The following is a 20,804-nucleotide window of genomic DNA, read 5'->3' on the forward strand; positions in this document are numbered from 1 at the left end:
TGTGGCCATGGATTGCTACCTAATATTGGAATAATTACTGGTTGGTTATTTATACAATTTTGAAAATGTGTTGCTGGAAAAGCACAGCAAATCAGGCAGCATCCAAGAAGCCGGAGAATCGACGTTTCGGGCATGAGCCCTTCCTCATTCCTGAAGAAGGGCTCATGCCCGAAACGTCGATTCTCCTGTTCCTTGGATGCTGCCTGATTTGCTGCGCTTTTCCAGCAACACATTTTCAGCTCTGATCTCCAGCATCTGCAGTCCTCACTTTCTCCTATTTATACAACTTTGTTAAGCATTGATAGTTATATTTAAGCCATTTATTTTATTTTATCTTTTTAACTGTAGTATAAAAATAAAGTGTGTTTTATTGGAAGTTGAGTAATTTGACCAATCAAATTATATCTGGAACAGAACATCTTATGCTTACTTTTAAAATAAGAAACAAAATTAGGGCCTGGGCTATCTTCTCAATATGTTTTGAAGGGATTTGATCTGGTTTCATTACAAACTGGGGGCTCTTGTTGGGGATCAACATCTCTAATTCCAGGTTGGGTTTAGGATTATTGGACTCAAATACAAATGAGTGGTGAGTGTCAATGTTCACTTTTCAGGTGTTCAATTTGGTTGGTTTAAGTAGGGTGTGCCTTGGGAAAATTTGTGGTCATATCTTGGGGACAGTCTATTACATCCAACCTGTGACATGGAATGTATGAAGGTGGATAACTCTCCTGGTCCTTACCAGATGTATCCAAGAACACTGCATGAGGTTAGAGAAGAAATCGCAGGGGCCCTGGGTAATACTTTTGCATCAACATTAGCTACAGTAAGTTCCTTGAAGACTGGAGGGTAGCCAATGTTGTGCCCTTATTCAAGGAGGGCTGCAAAGGAAAACCAGTAAGGCTAACATCTGTGACAGGTAAGTTACTTGAAAAGATTCCAAGGGATATGATACACATGCATTTGGTAAGACAGAGTTTGATTAGGAATAGCCAGCATGGCTTTGTGTGTGGGAGATCGTGCCTCACAAATCTGTCAGAGTTCTTCGATGGCCTGACCAAGAAGGTTGATGTGTGCAGGGTGATAGACGTAGTTTATAATGGATTTCTCCAAGGCTTTTTAGAAAGTTCCACATGGTCGGCTATCCTGGAAGGTTAGATCACATGGAATCTGGGGAGCTGGCAAATTGGATACACAATTGGCTTGATGTAGGAAGCAGAGGGTTATAGTGGAAGGATGCTTGTCAGGCCTTCAGTCCTGTGACAAGTGCAGTGCCTCAGGGTCAGTGCTGTTTTGTTATCTATATCAAATGACTTGGATGAGAATGCATAAAACATGATTAATCAAGTTTGCAGATGACACTAAAATAGGTGGCATCGTGGACAGTGGGGAAGATTATCAAAAATTGCAATAGGACCTTGATCAGCTGGGTAAGTAAACTGAAAAATGGCAAATGGAGTTTAATATTGAGAAGTGTGACGTCTTGTATTTTGGAAAGTCAAATCAAGGTAGGAGTTCCATGGTGAATGGTAGGGCCTTAAGGAATGTAGTGGAACAGAGGGATCTTGGAGCTCATATTCACAGTTCTCCACAAGTGGAGTCACAGGTAGACAGGGTTGTGAAGGTGGCTTTTGGCACACCAACCTTCATCAGTCAGGGCATGGAGTATAGAAGCTGGAAAGTAATATTGCAGTTGTACAGGACATTGGTGAGACCATATTAGGAGTACTTTGTTCAGTTTTGCTCAATTTGCTATAGGAAGGACATGATTTAATTGGAAAAAATGCAGAAGAAATGTATAAGGATGTTGCCTGGACTCAAATGGTCTGAGTTATTGGGAGAGGTTGGACAAGTGAGGGCCTTTATCCTAGAGCATAGGAAGATGAGGAAAAAAAATCTTACAAAAGTATACAAGATCATGAGAGGCATGGATAGGGTGAGTGCACTCAATCTTTTTCCCCCAAGGCCCAGGGAGTCCAGAACTAGCGGGCATAGGTTTAGGATGAGAGGGGAAAGATATAAAAAGGCAACTTTTTCACACAGTGGGTGGTACATGTATGGAATGAGCTGCCAGAGGAATTGCAACATTTAAGAGACATTTGGATGGGTACATGAATAGGAAGGGTTTGGATGGATATGGGCAGAGTGCTGGCAGGTGGGACTAGATTGGGTTGGGATATCTGATCAGCATGGACGGGTTGGACCAAAGGGTCGGTTTCCATCTCTACGATTCTAATAAAAGGGAACCCAAAAGGTAATACTTTACACAGAGGGTGGTACGCATATGGAATGAACTGCCAACTGGAAGTAGTTGAGGCGTGTACATTAACACATTTAAAAGGCATTTGGAAAAATACATGGATAGGACAGCTTTAGGAGACTCTAAATTATAAAGCATCGATGGACATTTTGGTCTTCATGGACGAGTTTAGGCCAAAGTTCCTGTCCCCGTGCAGCAGGACTACGACTATTGTATAATAATGGCTCTTTCAGTCACTACGTGTTTCCTGGGAGTGGAAGAAGTCACTTCGGGAGTTTCTTAGAAAGTGAGCAATTGGAATAGGCAGACATGCTGGAGTCAAGGATGCCTCTGCCCTTGTGAAAAAGGCACATAATTGCAGCAATAGCTAACCATTTATAATTGCCGGTGATGCCATCCGAATCTTCGGAAATAGCTAAAATTCAATTGTAAATAAAGCAGCTTGATCATGTCAAAGAAATGAAACAGTTTGAATTATGATCGAGTCTGGATGGGATGCCCTCCAGAGGGCTGGTGTATACTCGTTGGGCCAAATGGCCTGTTTCCAAATTGTAGGGTTTCTATGATTCCACGATTTTGGAGAAGTTCAAATATTCGCTTCCTGAAGTAGTGCGAACTCACGTGGAAGTCTGTAAGATTAGCAGTAGAAATGGCAGATGGATGATTTAAGGAAAAGAGAAATCCTCAGGTGGTAGGGGAAAAGGAAATGTCATTGAAGGTAATAAAGAAAGATTAACAAGGGTAAAAAGGAAACTCATGAAAGGGAAAAGGGAAGGAAAAATGTTCAGGTACTTCACTGTAATAAAATAGACCACATTAAGTTGCAGGTGGTTGAGAAAAAGCAAAGGGATGACACATGTGGGAAAACAGGATAAGCCAGTCAGTTTTGCTGAAGTGATAAAGAAAAGGACAGTAGAAGCTAAAAAACTGTACCAGAATGTGCAACCTGGTCAGGGTTGGTTGAGAAGGAAATGCCAGATCTCTTTAAAGAATCTACGTGTGTTGGTAAGTTTACACGTGTATGCCAGGAGGTGTAGGTAAAGTGGTAATATGTGGAATTCATGGTGAGAAGGTAGCAGTGCACATTCGTAGAAGATGGTGCATGTCCCTGTTAAATACGTACCTCATGAGTCAGTGGTCGCCATTTGCAGTAGCTGGAGTGGTGACAGCGTGGACCAATGGGCTACCAGGAAAGTAAATTTTCCTCTTAAAGAGTTACCTCGTGAATAGGTGGAGTGATGGCTCAATAGGAGTAGACATTGACATGGGGATTGCGGAGCACTTAAACTGATATATTCAGGCTGTGGCTAAATCCAAGACAGTACATGTGTAGTGTCTCCCAGCCATCCTCCTCCTCTGAACAAAAGAAAGACCATGTGTGGAGGGTTGGTAAGGTAAGGATTTCTTTTGTCCCCATTTGTTCAATCTCTCTTGGCAATTTAGAGCAGTGTGATGGAGGCTAGGGCAGTTACATGTTCCTCTTGCAGGATGTGGGAGGTCATCACTAGTGCCCCTGCTGACTTCGCCTATGAGAAGTGCACCCAACTCCAGCTCCTCACAGAACACGTTAGGAAACTGGAGGTAGAGCTGGATGAACTTTGGATCATTCGGGAGGCTGAGGCATGATCGACAGGAATTATAGTGAGGTAGTCACACATGTTATAGGATAAAGGTCAATGTCAGGATAGGGCAAGTGAATAGGCAGACAGTCGAGGGACCCCCTGTGTCCGTTCCCTTCAATAACAAGTATATAATTTTAGATACATGGCGGCGGGGTGTGTGTGTGTGTCTGTGTCTCTGTGTGTTAACGTACCAGGGGAAAGCCACAGCGGCCAGGTTTCTAGTACTGAGCCTGGTTCTGTGGCTATGAAGGGAAGGGGGAGAATAGGAGAGCGATAGCAATAGGAGATTCAATCGTGAGAGGGACAGACAGGAGATTCTGTGGCTGCGAGCAAGACTCCCGGATGGTATGTTGCCTCCCGGGTGACAGGGTCAGGGATGTCTTGGATTGAGTCCACAGGATTCTTAAGGGTGAGGGAGAGCAGCCAGAAGTTGCGGTACGCATTGGTACCAGTGACATAGGTAGGGAAAGGGAGGAGGACCTTAAAAGAGAACATAGGGAGTTAGGTTCTAAGGTCGAAGGCAGGACGAGCAGAATAGTAATCTCAGAATTGCTACCAATGCCATGTGCTTGTGAGGGTAGGAAAAGACAGCAAGTGCAACTGAACACCTGGCTGCAGGACTGGTATAGGAAGGAGGGCTTCAGATATGTGGACATTGGGATACCTTCTGAGGAAGGTGGGACCTATAAAAGAAGGATGGGTTGCACCTGAACAACAGGGGCACCAATATCCTGCGTGAGAGGTTTGCCGAAGCTCTTCAGGAGGATTTAAACTAGATTGACAGGGGGGTGGGAACCTGAGCTATGGATCAGGTGATGGCGTAGGTAGTGAACAGCCAGATACAGCATGCAGAGAATCTGAGGAGAGATAGGCACTTGATAGGGTAAAGGTGCAGTCAGTGTGATGGGTTGAAGTATGGCTATTATAACGCAAGAAGTATCAGGAATAAGGGTATCAAACTCAGAGTATGGATCAGTACTTGGGACTATGACGTTGTGGCCATTACGGAGACTTGGATATGTTCCGGGGTTTAGATGTTTCAAAAGGAATGGGGGCGGTGGGGAGGTGGTAAAAGAGGTGGAGGAATGGCATTGCTAATCAGGACAGTATTACAGCTGCAGAAAAGGAGGTCGTCAAGGAGTATTGTCCACTGAGTCAATATGGGTAGAAGTCATAAACACGAACTGAAGTTACTTTATTGTGAGTTTTCTATGGTCAGCCCCAACAGCTACAGAGATAAGGAGGAGCAAATATGGATGCAGATTTGGAAAGGTGCAGAAGTAACAAGGTTGTCATTATGGGTGACTTGCACTTCCCTAATACTGATAACACTCCTTGTGCAAATAGTTTGGATAGAGCAGTTTCTGTCAGATGTGTCCAAGAAGGGCTCCTGATGCAATATGTAGATAAGCCGACTAGATGGGAAGCCATATTGGATTTGGTGCTTGGCAACAAACCATGCAGGTGTCGGATCTCTCAGTGGGAGAGCATTTCTGTGATCACAAATCCATGACCTTGACTGTAGTCATGGAGTGGGCTAGGAGCAAACGGCATGGGAAAGTATTTAATTGGGGGAAGGGGAATTACAGTGCTATTAGCCAGGAACTGGGGCACCTAAATTGGGAAGAGAGGTTCTCAGGGAAATGCACGACAGAAATGTGGAGGCTGTTTAGCAAGCATTTGATAGTGCTGGATAGGTTTGTCCCACTGAGGCAAGGAAGGAATGGTAGGTGGAAAGCACCTTGGGTGACAAGGAATGTGGAACATCTAGTCAAGATACAGAAGGAAGCTTACTTAAGATTCAGGAGGTAAGGATTAGACAGAGCTTTAGAAAGTTACAAGGTAGCCAGGAAGGAACTAAAACTGGATTTAGAAGAGCTAGAAGGGGGCATGATAAAGGAGGAACAAAAGGATGGCTAGAGGGATCAAGGATAGTGGCAAGAACTTGCACCTGGAGTAGAGGAGGTCCTTAATGAATACTTTGCTTCAGTATTCACTACTGAGATAGACCTTGACAGTTCTGAAGACAGACTGATACGCTAGAACAGGTTGTTGTTAGGAAGGAGGACGTGCTGAAATTTTTTAAAAGCTAAGGATAGATAAATCCCCTGGGCCAGATGGGATATACCCTAGGTTACAACAGGAAGGGAGGGAAGAGACTGCTGCACCTTTGACAGTGATTTTTGCATCCTCACTGTCCACTGAAGAAGTGCCAGATGATCGGAGTGGCAAATGTCATTCCTTTGTTCAAGAAAGGAAATAGGGATAATCCTGGGAATTACAAACCAGTCTTAGGTCATGGTTGGCAAAGTATTGGAGAGGATTTGGAGACACAGGACTACTGATTACCTGGAAAACCATAGTTTGATTAGAGATAGTCAGCATGGCTTTCTAAGGGACAGGTCATCCTCCCAAACCTTTGAGGATGTGACAAAATGCGTTGATGAGGGTAGAACAGTGGATGTATTGTACATGATTTTAGCAAGTGTTTGATAAGGTAGGCTCATTCAAAAAGTAAACAGTTATGGGATACAGGGAAATTTGGCTATCTGGATTCAGGATATGCTGGCCCATACAAGACAGAGGGTGGTGGTGGATGGAACATATTTGGCCTGGAGCTCGGTGACCAGTGGTGTTCTGCAGGGAACGGTTCTGGGACCTCTACTCTTTGTGAATTTTACAAATGACTTTTGGATGGGGAAGTGGAATGGTGGGTTTGGAGGTTTGCCGATTGCACAAAGTTTAGTGGAGTTGTGGATAGTGTGGACGGCTGGAGTAGGTTGAAAAAGGACATTAGGAGAAAGTGAGGACTGCAGATGCTGGAGACCAGAGTTGAAAAATGTGGTGCTGGAAAAACACAGCAGGCCAGACAACATTCGAGGAGCAGGAGAATTGATGTTTCGGGCATAAGCCCTTCTTCAGGAATGAGGCTGGTGTGCCAAACGGGCTGAGATAAAAGGTGGAGAGGAGGGAATTTAGGGGAGGGGCGCTGGGAATACGATGGGTGGAAGGAGGTGAGGGTGAGGGTGATAGGCCGGAGAGGTCGGGAAGAAGATTGCAGGTCAAGAGGGCGGTGCTGAATCCGGGGGTTGAGATTGAGATTGGGTTGGGTTGGTGCGGGTCCCAGAGGTGTTCCCTGAAACATTCCGCAAGTAGGTGGCCTGTCTCCCCAATGAAGACTGTTGCCCATCTTCATGGTGGTCTGAGAGTCAAGAAATCAAAGATCCAGTTGCAGAGGACGAAACAGGGAGCCAGGTGAGGGTGCAGCAGCTCTATAAAACCATGGTTAGATTGCCACATTTAGAATATTGTGTTCAGCTCTGGCTACCTTGTTCCAAGAAAGATGTGGAAAGTTTACAGAGGGTGCAGAGGGGATTTACCAGGATATTGCCTGGACTGGAGGGTGTATCTTATGATGAAAGGTTGAGGAAGCTTGGGCTTTTCTCATTGGAGAAAAGGAGGATGAGATGTGACTTGAAAGAGGTGTAGATGTTCAGAGGCATAGATAAGAGTGGATAGCCAGAGACATTTTCCCATAGCTGAAATGGCTATCGTTAGGGTACATAATTTTTAGGTAATTGGAACAAGGTTTAGGGAGATGTCAGAGGTTGGTTCTTTACACAGAGTGTGGTGAGTGCGTGGTAGTAGAGTCATTAGGGACATTTAAGTGACTCTTGGATCAGAAGAAGGAAGATAGTATTGAAGGCGGAGCTGTAGGGTATGTTAGTAGGATAAAAGGCTTGCATAACATTGAGGGCTGAAGGGCCTGTACGGTGCTGTACTGTTCTATGTTCGAACAGCAGCATTCCATTATGTAATAGAAGTTTACAGAGTCCAGTGAAAAGTGGTGAAGTGATGGTTGGAATAATACAGAAATTCTTGATTCTGGAAATACAGTTTATCCTTGGTAATGATATAGCTGGATCACAGATGGGATCAATGTCTTTGTAGTTGCAAAGGCAGTGGAACATCAGGCAACTGTGGTGTTACAGGAATACTTACTGACTACAGCTCCGCCTTCAATACTATAATCCCAACCAAACTAATCTCCAAACTCTGGGACATAGCTCCCTGCTTCGTCCTCTGTAACTGGATCTTCAATTTCTTGACTCTCAGACCACAATGAAGATGGGCAACAGTATCTCTTCCATGACAATCCTCAACACTGGAAACTTGCAAGCTCGTGTACTCAGCCCCCTACTGTACTCCACGTACACTCGTAACTGTGTGGCCAAATGTCATCCAAACTCCATCTGCAAGTTCACTGATGACACTACCCTTGTAGGCCACATATAAAACAATGAGACAGAATACAGGAAAAAGACAGTGCTTGGTGGCTTGGTATAAACATAACAATCTGTCCCTAAACGTCAGCAAAACTGAAGAGCTGATCATCGACTTCGAGGAGGAGGAGGGCACACCTCTATCCACATCAATGGAGTGTTAAGTGGAGATGGTTGAGAGCAGTGACAATAACCAACAATCTATCCTGGGCCACCACTATTGATGCAATGGTCAGGAAGGTACAATAATGACTCCTCTTATTCAGGAGGCTAAGGAAATTAGGCATGTCTACAAGGACTCTCACCAAGTTTTATTGATGCACCACAGAAAGCATTCTACCTATATGCATGACTATTTGATATGCTAACTGCTTTGCCTAGGATCATAAGAAACTGCAGAAAGTTGTGAACACAGCACAGACTATCATGCAAACCAACCTTCCATCTGCTGATTCCAATTACGCTTCTCGATGCATCTGAAAGCAGTCAACATGATCAAATATCTATTCAATCCCAGTTATAATCTCTTCCAACCTCCCCCATGAGGCAGAATTTACAAAAGCTTAAACACATACCAACAGGTTCAAAAACAGTTTCTTCCCTGCTGTTACTAGACTTCTGAATGGACGTCTCAAAATTTCAAATCTAATGTTAATCTTACTTTTTGTGTATCCTATTTTCAGTCCCAACTTTGCATTCCTTGCTTTGTTCAATCACCCTATGAACTTTGTATGTTATGATCTGCCTGTTTTGCATGCAAAACAGATTTTTTTCACTGTATTTAGATACATGTGACAATAATAGATCAAGTCACATCAAAGTATATACTGAGATTTTTCCTGACGTCTGGTAACAAGGTCACCAAAGCCACAGGTTGAAGTAAGAGGAGAAAACAAGGAATAAAGATACGAAGTTGAAGTTCCAATTATCAGAAACTATGTTTAATCAGTATTTGAGAGAAAACAAGAACAGGTTGAGGACAAAGTGGATATTTTTAGTTCATAAAAATCTGAATTATAACAAATGAAAAAACTAAAGCAGTTCTATCAAAAAGCACACAGAAGAATCTGTGTGTATCCCAGAGTCTTACTATCTTGACAATCAAGTTATGAGGAGGAAATGGAGACCATGACACATTCAGGCAAATGGAAAATAGGCTGAGGTTCATCTAGTTGTATTGCCGAATGGTTACAGAAAGGTGATGTTGCAGGTAGATGTGAACTACCAGCAGAAGTCATTTAGGAGTAAGGAAAACTCAAGCCAAAATACAAAAACAATTTTAATTGTTGTATACCGACTGTATAATCGGTGAATTTTGCCAGGCATGCCTTACATGTCAAATATGGGAAAAACCCTCAAGCAGTGATAAAACCAACACCCTTAATACCTATTCCCACATTTGAGGATCCTCTCAGAGTCTTGTTTGATCGTGTAAGACCAATACCTAAAATAAAAAGTGGGTATCAGTATTTGTTGACCGTAATGGATATGTCTACTATATTTCCAGAGGCTATCATGACTAAAATAATGTTGGAAAGTTACTCAAATAGAGACTCCGCACAGAGATACAAACAGATCAGGGGTTAAATTTTAGAATATAGAGCTTAGAAACATACAACACAGAATAGGACCTTCAGCCCATGATGTTGTGCCGCGGATTATTCCTAATCTTAAAAAAACCTAACCTATGCACCCCTCAATTCACTGCTACCCATGTGCATGTCCGGCAGTCACGTAAATGTTCCTAATGATTCTGCATCCACCACCACCGCTGGCAACCCTTTCCATACATTCAAAACTCTATGCATAAAGAACCTACCTCTAACATCTCCTTCAAACCTTTCTCCTAATATCTGAAAACTATGACCCCGCGTACCTGCCCTGGGGAAAACTTTCTGGCTATTGAGTCTATCCATGCCTCTCATTACCTTGTATACCTCGATCAGGTCACCTCTCTTCCTCCTCCTCTCCAGCGAGAGGAGTCGGAGCTTAGTCAACCCTCTCTTTAGAAGACAAGCCCTCCAGTCCAGACAGCATCCTGCTAAACCTTCCTTTCACTGTGTCCAAAGCCTCTGTATCTTTCCTATAATAAAGGCAACCAGAACAAGACAATATTCCAAGTGTGGTCTCACCAGGGTCTTGTACAGCTGCAGCAAAACCTTGCAGCTCAAACTGGATCCCCCTGTTAATGAAAGCCAAAACACCATATGCTTTCTTCACAACCCTATCCACTTCGGTGGCAACTTTGAGGGATCTGTGCACTTGAACACCAAGATCCTGCTGTTTCTCCACACTGCCGAGAATCCGGTCTTTAATCCTATATTCAGCATTCTAGTTCAACCATCCAAAAGGCATCGCTTTGCATTTATCCAAGTTGAACTCCATCTGCCATTTCTCAGCCCAGCTCTGCATCCTGTATGTTGCGCGGCAACCTGCAGTTGCCCTCTATCAATCGACAACAACTCCAACCTTTGTGTCATCTGCAAATTTACTAATCTACCCTTCAACCTCCTCATCAAAGTCATTTCTAAAAACTACAAAGAGCAGAGGCCCAAGAACAGAGCCCTCCAGGACACTACTCAACACTGACCTCCAGGCAGAATAGTTGCCATTTACAACCACTCTCTGCCTTTTGTCAGCCAACCAATTCCGAATCCAGACAGCCAAATCTCCCTGTATCCCATACTTCCTGACTTTATGAATGAGCGTACCATGGGGAACCTTATCAAATGCCTTGAAGTCCACATACACCACATCCACTGCTTGACCTTCGTCACCTCAAAGAACTCAGTAAGATTAGAAAGGCATGACCTGTCCCTCACAAAGCCATGCTGACTGCCTTTAATCACACTATGCTTTTCCAAATAGTCATAAATCTTTTCCCTCAATTCTTTCCAAAATCTTGCTGACCACAGATATAAGACTGACTGGTCTGTAATTGCCAGGGATTTCCCTACTTCCTTTCTTGAAAAGAACAACAACATTCACCTCCCTCCACTCTGGTACCACTCCCTGGAGAGTGAGGAAGCAAAGATCTTCTCCAGCAGCTCAGCAACCTCCTTTCCCACTTCCCGGAGCAGCCTACGATAATTCTGGTCTGGCACGAGAGACTTATCAATCATACTGTTTGCCAAAATTTCTAGCACATCAACTTAATCAATCTTGATCTGTTCAAGCCTGTTTCCTAGCTCCTTTAGTTCTCATTCACAACAAGGTCCCCACTGAAGCAAAAAACTCAGTTAGGCTGCCCCTATCTGCTCAGGCTCCACGCACAAGTTCCCTACGCTATCCCTGACTGGCCCTACCTTCTCCCTGATCATTCTCTTATTCCTCATGTATGAGTAAAATGTCTTTGAGTTCTCCCTAATCCTTCCTGCCAAGCCTTTTTCATGCCCCCTCCTGGCTCTCCTCAGTCCAATTCTGAGTTCCTTTCTAGTAAGCCTGTAATCCTCTAAAGCTGTGCGCGATCCTTGCTTCCTCCACCTTACGTAAGCTGCCTTCTTCCTTTTGTTGAGAAGCTCCTCTGTTCTCATCATCCAAGGCTACTTAACATTACCTCTTCTTATATGTCTCAGAGGAACAAATTTGTACATCACTTGCAACAACTGCTCCTTAAGCAGCCTCCACACGTCTGTTGTGCCCTTTCTGTGGAACAATTGCTCCCAATCTGTACTTCCCAACTCCAGTCTGATAGTGTCAGTTTCCTTTTCCCCAAGTAAATATCTTCTCTTGGTAACTGCTCCTTTCCCTCTCCAAGGCTATGTTAAATGTGAGGCAGTTGGGGTCACTGTCACCAAAGTGTCCTCCCACTGCAAGGTCTGACATCTGTCCTGGCTCATTGCCAAGCACCAAATCCAAAATGGCCTCTCCCCTTGTCAGCCTGTCTACATACTGAGTAAGGAAACCCTCCTGAACACACCTGACAAAAATGGCTCCATCCAAACCATCTGCACTAAGGAGGTTCCAGTCAATATTAGGAAAGTTGAAGTCATTTTGCATCTATATTATGAATAGTTTGGGAATAAAACCATTAAAATCCACTGCATACCATCCAGCATTACAGGGAGGAAAAGAACGGTGGCATCAAACTTTAACAGCCATCTTAATGGCTTATAGTCAAGAGCTAGAGTGTTGTGATAAAGGAATTCCATTTGTACTTTTTGTAATTAGGAATGCACCAAATCAATCTAACCAAATTCAGTCCACTTAAATTACTTTTTGGACATGAGATCAGAGGACCATTGACATTAAGAAAAAACGGGTCAATTAGAATTCAGGGACCACATATTTGGATTACATGTTAAATTTTAAGGCAACATTAGATAGAGCTGCTGAGTTGGCTAGATACCATTTGAAAGTAGTACAGCATCAAGAAGCAGACAAAAAAAAAATCAAAAGTTTTATTAATACAGATAAAGTGTTAGTGTTACATCCAGTGGTAGATAAACTTTTAAAAGGCAAGGTTTATAGGGCCTTATCAAATCAAAAGGAAACTGAATGAGGTGAATTAATCACTAAGAATGCCAGATAGAATGAAATCTCTCTGCCATGTGAATATGCTCAAAATATATTTTGAAAGGAAAGGAAACCAAAAGAAGAATGTAGTACTGGTTACAGTGTGAAAAACCAAGTTCAGATGATTTGAGTTGGACACGCCTCTAAATAAATTAGACAATGAGGCAGTTCTCAAAAATTGACATTAATTAGTGAATTATCTTCCAGAGGAAAATTGAAATGACCTGAAAGTGTTATTACAATCACATGGGGAGAGATGAGGGAATAAGCTGGGAAATAATAATCTGATTATGCATGATGTGGATATAGGAACTGCTCCAAGTTGGCAAAAACTCAAAGAGAGAGATTGACCACATGCTCAAAGACAACAGAATAGAAGTGAGTTGCAAAAAAAAAAAAATGGACCTTACTCAATCATTGGGTACCATCTGATTGTGGCACCATTACTATGTGTCGACCAATCACAAAGCTAATGAAGTTATAAAATCTGATTCCAATCCTATTCCACATTTGGAAGACTAAATTGAGAAGATAGAACAAGCATCTTATATTTCTAAATTAGGTTTACTCAGAATATCAGCAGGTCTCTTTATCCAAGAGACTAAAGGAAATTTTGTGACACCAAATGGACTGGATAAATTTAAAGTCATGGCTTTTGATATGAAAAATGCACCAGTCACATTTCAAAGACGAAACAATAAAGTCATTTTGAGATTACTCATTTGTGTGGTATGATCTGCTGATTTTTAATCATACATAGAAGGAACATTTGGAGCATTGATCAACTTGGTCAGATAGGATTGATGATAAACCCGAGGGCAAGTTCGCAAAAGCCCAAGTCACTTTTCCTGGTCACGTCATTGGACATGGACAAATGGCCCCATGTGATGTGAAAACAAAGGTTATCGGGAAGTTTCCATACAATTAATGAAGAGAGAAGCACTACGATTCCTGGTTCTGAGGATTTTTGTTGGAAGTTTATACCAAATTTCAGCAGTGAGGGTACTCCACTGATTGACTTGTTGAAAGAGGGCAGAAAATTTCAGTAGACGAAGGAATGTCAGAAGGCATTCGATGGCTTGAACCTGTATGGCTAACCAGTGTTAGCCACACCTGATAATGCAAAACCAAAGCGGTTATCAACGTAAGCGATGTGGGTATTGGTGCTGTTGTCTTCCAAGACAACAAAGACCTATTGCGTATTTTCCAGAAATTTGAATAATCAGCAGCAGAAATAGTCCACAACTGACAATGAGATCTTGAGTTTAGTGTTATCATTGAACTTTTCAACATTTCAAATGCCAGTAATGTGACTGAGACAATTATAGCCGCTAATCATAAATTTAGTTGGAGCTTATTATTGCAGCCATTCAATTTGAAAATTAAACACATGGCAGGACGAGAGAACATAATTGCCAATGCGTTGCCATGACACTGACAACTGAAGATGGAGGTGTTTGGTGGCGATAAAAAAAAGATTTAAAACGACTGTAGTTGTGAATGCTTGTATGCTTAGAGTCAATTCGTGTTGCACTGTATGAATAGTGTAAGGCTAAAGGTTTTTAAAGTGACCCATCTTTGCATATTGATGGGTCATTTGTTTTTTTTTGGGGGGGGGGGGGAAAGAGAGAAGAGAAGAAGAGAGAGGTGTGATGATACTTTGGCTTTAAGCGGTGTATTTTATCCTTTTGTCTTAAAAAGGGATGTAAAAAGGTTGAGACAGCGATGGTGAGCAGTGTGCTTAAAGCCAAGAAATCAAATAGTTTGAGGGGCCTTGGACTTTTTTTCCAAAAAGGTTACAACAATAGAAGCAGCCTGAATGAGTGGGATCAAGCTCCCACAGAACCAGGATTCTTAGTTTTAGTTTCCTGCTATTGCTGGGGTCTTGAAGATAGGTGTGGAAGGTCTTATTGCTCTTTGTTACAGCTAAAAGCGAGGGTTCTCTTCCTGCTGCTACAATTACATTTGAGACAATCTATTTTACTGAATTTGCATTTGCTTAAGTTGTGTTAATGGGATGTTATTGTATCGGAACAGTTATGCATAAAACTTTGTTAAGCATTTCAATTGAATTACACTTAAGCTAACTTATTCTTATTTTGTCTGATTTTAACTGTAATGTAAGAATAAAGTGTATTTTGCTTAAAGTTGTTTGACCAATTAAATTGTATCTGCAACGAAACTTCAAATACTTATCTTTAAAATAAGAAAAAGTTCAGATCTATACTATCATCTTAATATATTCTTGAAGGGGGTTTGGTGTGGTCCATAACACAATCAATAAAATAGGGACACTGGAGAAAGACTTGCATTAAGTGACACGTTAATACAAATTAACTTAAATGAAATGTCACAAAGTATTTCACAGGAACATTAAAGACAAAACATTACACTGATCCACAGGAGACAGTGGGTTAGATAAACAAAAGCTTGGTTTAAATGGTTGGTTTTAGGAAGTGTTTGAGTGTGGAATGTATGGAGGAGAGGAAGAGAGGTGTGCGAATTTCTGAGTGGGGAACAGGGTAAGGCAAGTGAAGGTTTGCTAGCAGCAGTGGAATAATTATAATTGGAAATGATCAAGAGGCCAAAATTATGAGAGTTCGGGTACTTCGGAGAAACGTGGGTTGGAGAAGATTAGAGATAGGAAAGGGTGAGGCTCTGGAGGAATTTGAGAACAAGGAATAGAACTTTTAATATTATAATGGCATTGGTCGACTGGGAGTTGATGTATGTCATTGTGCAGGGAGTTGGACTTGTGAATTTAGACTTGGAGACCAGTGTTTCAGATACCTCAAACTTACATAAGGTGGACTGTGGGAGAGCACCAGAACTACATTGAAATGGTGCAGGCTAAAAATAACAGACATGAATTTGGAATTTCGTAGCAACAGGAGAGGGGCTGGGACAAAGTCAACCAAGTGGAAATAGCTCAGGAATGGAGTTCAGAGTGGCAACTGGAAACAATGGCTTAGAGACTTCCCAATATTTAATTAGAGTAAATTTCTGCTCATTCGGTGTAAGTTATCAGGTAAACAGAATCAGTTATTAAAAAACAATCTTAGATCACAAAATTAAATCAGACCTCTAGCAAGTTTAGATTAGTTTACTCAGTGTGGAAACAGGCCCTTCGGCCCAACAAGTCCACACCGACCCGCCGAAGCGTAACCCACCTAACACTGCAGGCAATTTAGCATAGCCAATTCACCTGACCTGTACATCTTTGGACTGTGGGAGGAAACCGGAGCACCTGGAAGAAACCCACGCAGACACGGGGAGAACGTACAAACTCCACAGCCTGAGGTGGGAAGTTCAGTGAGACAAAAACAGACCATGCCAAAGCATTTAATATTCAAAGAACTACTTTGATTCAAATATCAAAGCCAATTTACACAACACAAGACCACACAAACAGGAATGTAACATATCACCATGTCTTAATTAATCTTAACCTGTTTAAGAGCAGAGTTAAAATTGGATACAAGTGTTCCAAAATATAACACAGTGGAGCAAGTAAATGTACTGCAGATGTCTTATCTCTTGTTCAAGACGACAGAAAATAAATCACCTTTTAAAAAAATATTCACTCCTGGGACATGACTGGCTGGTCAGCATTTTATTGCCCATCCCTAACTGCCCTCGAGAAGGCAGTAGTGAGTTGTTACTTAAACCACTGCATTCCACAAGCTGTAGGCTAACCCACAAGGCCCTGAAGGAGGGAATTCCAGGTTTTTTGACTCAGCAACAGTGACATATTTCCAAATCAGGACGGTGAGAATAGCTTGGAGGGCAACTAGTAGGTGGTGGCGTTCTCATGTATCTGTTGCTCTTGCCCTTCCAGATGGAAATGGTCGTGGGTTTGGAAGGTGCTATCTGAGACACTGATGAATTTTTGCAGTGCATCTTGCAGATAACATGCACATCTGTTATTAACCGTTGATGATGGAGGGAATGAATGTGGTGAATCAAATGAGATAATGAGAATCCAGAGAAAGTATATTCCTGTTAGGGTGAAAGGAAAGGCTGGTAGGCATAGGGAATGCTGGATGACTAAAGAAATTGAGGGTTTGGTTAAGACAAAGAAGGAAGCATATGTAAAAGGTATAGACAGGATAGATCGAGTTTGTTGTTTTTAGATATGACTTGGATGAGGAGGTTGAGGGGTGGGTTAGTTAATTTGCAGATGACACACAGGTTGGAGGTATTGTCGATTGTATAGAGGGCTACTGCAGGCTGCAGCATGATAGAAATAGGATGCAGAGCTGGGCTGAGAAATGGGAGATGGAGTTCAACCTGGATAAATGCGAAGTCATGCATTTTGGAAGGACAATCGCGAATGCCGAATACAGGATTAAAGACAGGATTCTTGGCAGTGTGGAGGAACAGAGGGATCTGGGTGTGCAAGTACATAGATCCCTCAAAGTTGCCACCCAAGTGGATAGGGTTGATCAGAAAGCATATGGTGTTTTGGCGTTCATTAACAGGGGGAATCGAGTTTAAGAGCTGCGAGGTTTTGCTACAGCTCTTCAAATCCCTGGTGAGACCACACTTGGAATACTGTGTCCAGTTCTGGTCGCCCTATTATAGAAAAGATACAGAGGCTTTGGAGAGGGTGCAAAGAAGGTTTACCAGGATGCTGCCTGGACTGGAGGGCTTGCCTTATGAAGAAAAGTTGAAAAAGCTCAGACATTTCTCTTGGGAGAGAAGGAGGAAGAGAGGAGACACGATTGAGGTATAAAAGATAATGAGCGGAATAGAAAGGAGTCAATAGCCAGAGACTTTTCCCCAGGGCAGATTTGATTGGTATCAGGAGTCATAGGTAGAAGACATTAGGAGGAAGGTATAAAGGAGACGTCAGAGGTAGGTTTTTTTACACAGAGTTGTGAATGCATGGAATGCATTGACAGCTGTGTTAGTGGAAGCAGAGTCATTGGGGAAATTTCAACAACTACTGAACATGCACATCGATAGTAGTGAGTTGAGGGGTGCTTTCGTTAAGTTACTATCTTACACATTAGAATTAAACCTCGGCACAACATAGTGGGCCAAAGGGCCTGTTCTGTTCTGTATTTTCCTATGTTCAAATCCTTCGAAGAGTACAAAGGAAGTAAGAGTATACTTAAGAGGGAAATCAGGAGTGCAAAAAGGGGACATGAGATAGCAAATAGAGTTAAGGCTTTTACAAATACATTAAGGACAAAAGGGTAACTAGGGAGAGAATAGGGCCCCTCAAAGATCAACAAGGTGGCCTTTGCGTGGAGCCGCAGAAAATGGAGGAGATACTAAAGGAGTATTTTGCATCAGTTTTTACTGTGGAAAAGGACATGGAAAATATAGAAAAATAGACGGTGGCGCTTTGTAAAATGTCCATATTACAAGAGGAGGAAGTGCTGGGTGTCTTGAAATGCATAAAGGTGGACAAATCCTCAGGACCTGATCAGATGTACCCTATAACTCTGTGGGAAGCTAGAGCAGTGATTGCTGGGCCTCTTGCTGAGATATTTGTATCATCGATAGTGACAGTTGGAACACTGGAAGTTGGCAAACATGGTGCCACTCTTTAAGAAGGGTGGTAGGGACGAACCAGGGAACTATAGACCAGTGAGCCTGACGTCGGTGGTGGGCAGGTTGTTGGAGGGAATCCTGAGGGACAGGATGTACATGTATTTGGAAAGGCAAGGACTCATTAGGGATAGCCAACATGGCTTTGTGCGTGGAAATCATGTCTCACAAACTTGATTGAGTTTTCTGAAGAAGTAACAAAGAAGATTGATGAGGGCAGAGCAGTAGATGTGATCTATATGGACTTCAGTAAGGTGTTCAGCAAGGTTGCCCATGGGAGACTGGTTAGCGAGGTTAGATCTCATGGAATACAGGGAGAACTAGCCATTTGGATACAGAACTGGTTCAAAGGTAGAAGACAGGGGGTGGTGGTGGAGGGTTGTCTTTCAGACTGGAAGCCTGTGACCACTGGAGTACCACAAGGATCGGTACTGGGACCTCTACTTTTTGTCATTTACATAAATTATTTGGATGCGAACATAAGAGATACAGTTAGTAAGTTTGCAGATGACACCAAAATTGGAGGTTTAGTGGATAGCGAAGAGGGTTACCTCACATTACAACAGGATCTGGAGCAGATGGACCAATGGGCCGAGAAGCTGTAGATGGAGTTTAATTCTGATAAATGCGAAGTGCTGATTTTGGGTAAGCAAATCTTAGCAGGACTTATACACTTAATGGTAAGGGTCCTAGGGAGTGTTGGATTAGTGGTGCTGGAAGAGCACAGCAGTTCAGGCAGCATCCAACGAGCAGTGAAATCAATGTTTCGGGCAAAAGCCCTTCATCAGGAATAAAGGCAGTGAGCCTGAAGCATGGAGAGATAAGCTAGAGGAGGGTGGGGGTGGGGAGAGAGTAGCATAGAGTACAATGGGTGAGGAGTGTTGCTGAACAAAGAGACCTTAGAGTGCAGGTTCATAGCTCCTTGAAAGAGGAGTCGCTGGCAGATAGGATAGAGAAGGAGAAGTTTGGTATGCTTTCTTTTATTGGTCAGAGTATTGAGTACAGGAGTTGGGAGGTCATGTTGCGGCTGTACAGGACATTGGTTCGGCCACTGTTGGAATAGTGTGTGCAATTCTGGTCTTCTTCCTATCTGAAATATGTTGTGAAACTTGAAAGGGTTCTGCAAAGATTACAAGGATGTTGCCAGAGTTGAAGGATTTGAACTATGGGGAAAGGCTGAACAGGCTGGGGCTGTTTTCCCTGAAGCACTGGAGGCTGAGGGATGACTGTATCAAGGTTTACAAAATTGAGGGGCATGGATAGGATAAATAGACAAAATCTTTTCACTGAGGTGGGTGAGTGCAGAACTAGAGCAAAATAGGTTTAGAGCGAGAGCGGAAAGATAAAAAGGGACTGAAGGGGCAACCTTTTCATGCAAAGGGTGGTATGTGTATGGAATGAGCTGCCAGAGGAAGTGGTGCAGACTGGTACAATTGCAACATTTAAAAGGCATTTGAATGGGTATAAGAATAGGAAGGGTTTAAAGGTAAATGGGCCGGGTGCTGGCAGGTGGGACTAGATTGGGTTGGCATGGATAGGTTGGACCGAAGGGCCTGTTTCCATGCTGTACATCTCTATGACTCTAAGTGGGCTGCTTTTGGAGTCCAAAACTAGAGTTCATAGGTTTAAAGGTGAGAGGGGAAAGATCTAAAAGGGACCTAAGGGGCAACTTTTTCACACAGGGTATGGCGCTCGTATCATCACGCAAAGAGGTGGTGGTGGGAGGCTGGTACAGTTGCAACATTTATAAGGCATCTGGATGGGTTTAGAGGGATATGGGCCAAATGCTCGCAAATGGGACTAGATACATGCAGGATATCTGATCGGCAAGGACAAGCTGGAGAGAAGGTGGAGAGAAGGAACGGTTTTTGTGGCCATATATCTCTGTGACTGCTGTTACCACAGGGTCAATCCTACAGAAACAAATAGGCTGCAATTTTGGCAATGGTTGGCAATTTGGCAAAGGCTGCATGGGATGTTCCAGGACTATTCTACACAAGATTACTTTTTCAGTGGGGTGTACGTGGTGGTGGCCATTAAGGGTAGGGGCACTGTAAGGAGGGCTAATAGATCCACGATCAAAATGGGACCCCTCCATGCAATTTAACATTTCTCTAATTATAAACAATTCTCAAAAGGTGTAGAACTCTCAGGACCTATCCCGTAGCCAGTTGCCAATCTTGCTTTTACTCACTGTGTATTCAATGGTTCCTTTGGGCTTCTGGAAAGACATACGACGGACATCCTTTTTCTCCTGGGTTTTTTTCTGCTCAGCATCTGAAAGCAGAGGAGGCAATATATGAGTTAGATCCAGGTTTGCATCCTTTAGCTGCTCACATGCTTTTGCATCCAAGGGATGAGTTCATTTGTCACTGGGCTCATAATCATAAGCAATGCTTCTAACTCCACAGTGATCATAAATTAAAACCTTCCCTTTCCTATCCTCTCATCCACTTGGGTCTCAGTTTAACCTTTAACCAGCGAACAAAGCAATACACATTCAGCATGCAGGTAGATCAATGAACATAGTTCATGGTTCACCTTCACAGTCAACTCATTTGAATC

At 42.8% G+C, this 20,804-nt stretch overlaps 1 protein-coding gene across 12 annotated transcripts in view; it reads right to left on the bottom strand.

Moving 5' to 3' along the window:
- The window catches only part of oxr1a (oxidation resistance 1a), a 511,841-nt gene that overhangs the window by 199,026 nt on the left and 292,011 nt on the right, over window positions 1-20,804 (bottom strand). For all 12 annotated transcript variants that reach the window (XM_072570591.1, XM_072570587.1, XM_072570583.1 and 9 more), the window contains one exon: window positions 20,434-20,516. In XM_072570591.1, the coding sequence (XP_072426692.1) occupies window positions 20,434-20,516 (83 nt within the window). The remainder of the gene's footprint in view (window positions 1-20,433; window positions 20,517-20,804) is intronic.

Source organism: Chiloscyllium punctatum, chromosome 5, assembly GCF_047496795.1.
Source record: "Chiloscyllium punctatum isolate Juve2018m chromosome 5, sChiPun1.3, whole genome shotgun sequence".
NCBI lineage: Eukaryota > Metazoa > Chordata > Chondrichthyes > Orectolobiformes > Hemiscylliidae > Chiloscyllium > Chiloscyllium punctatum.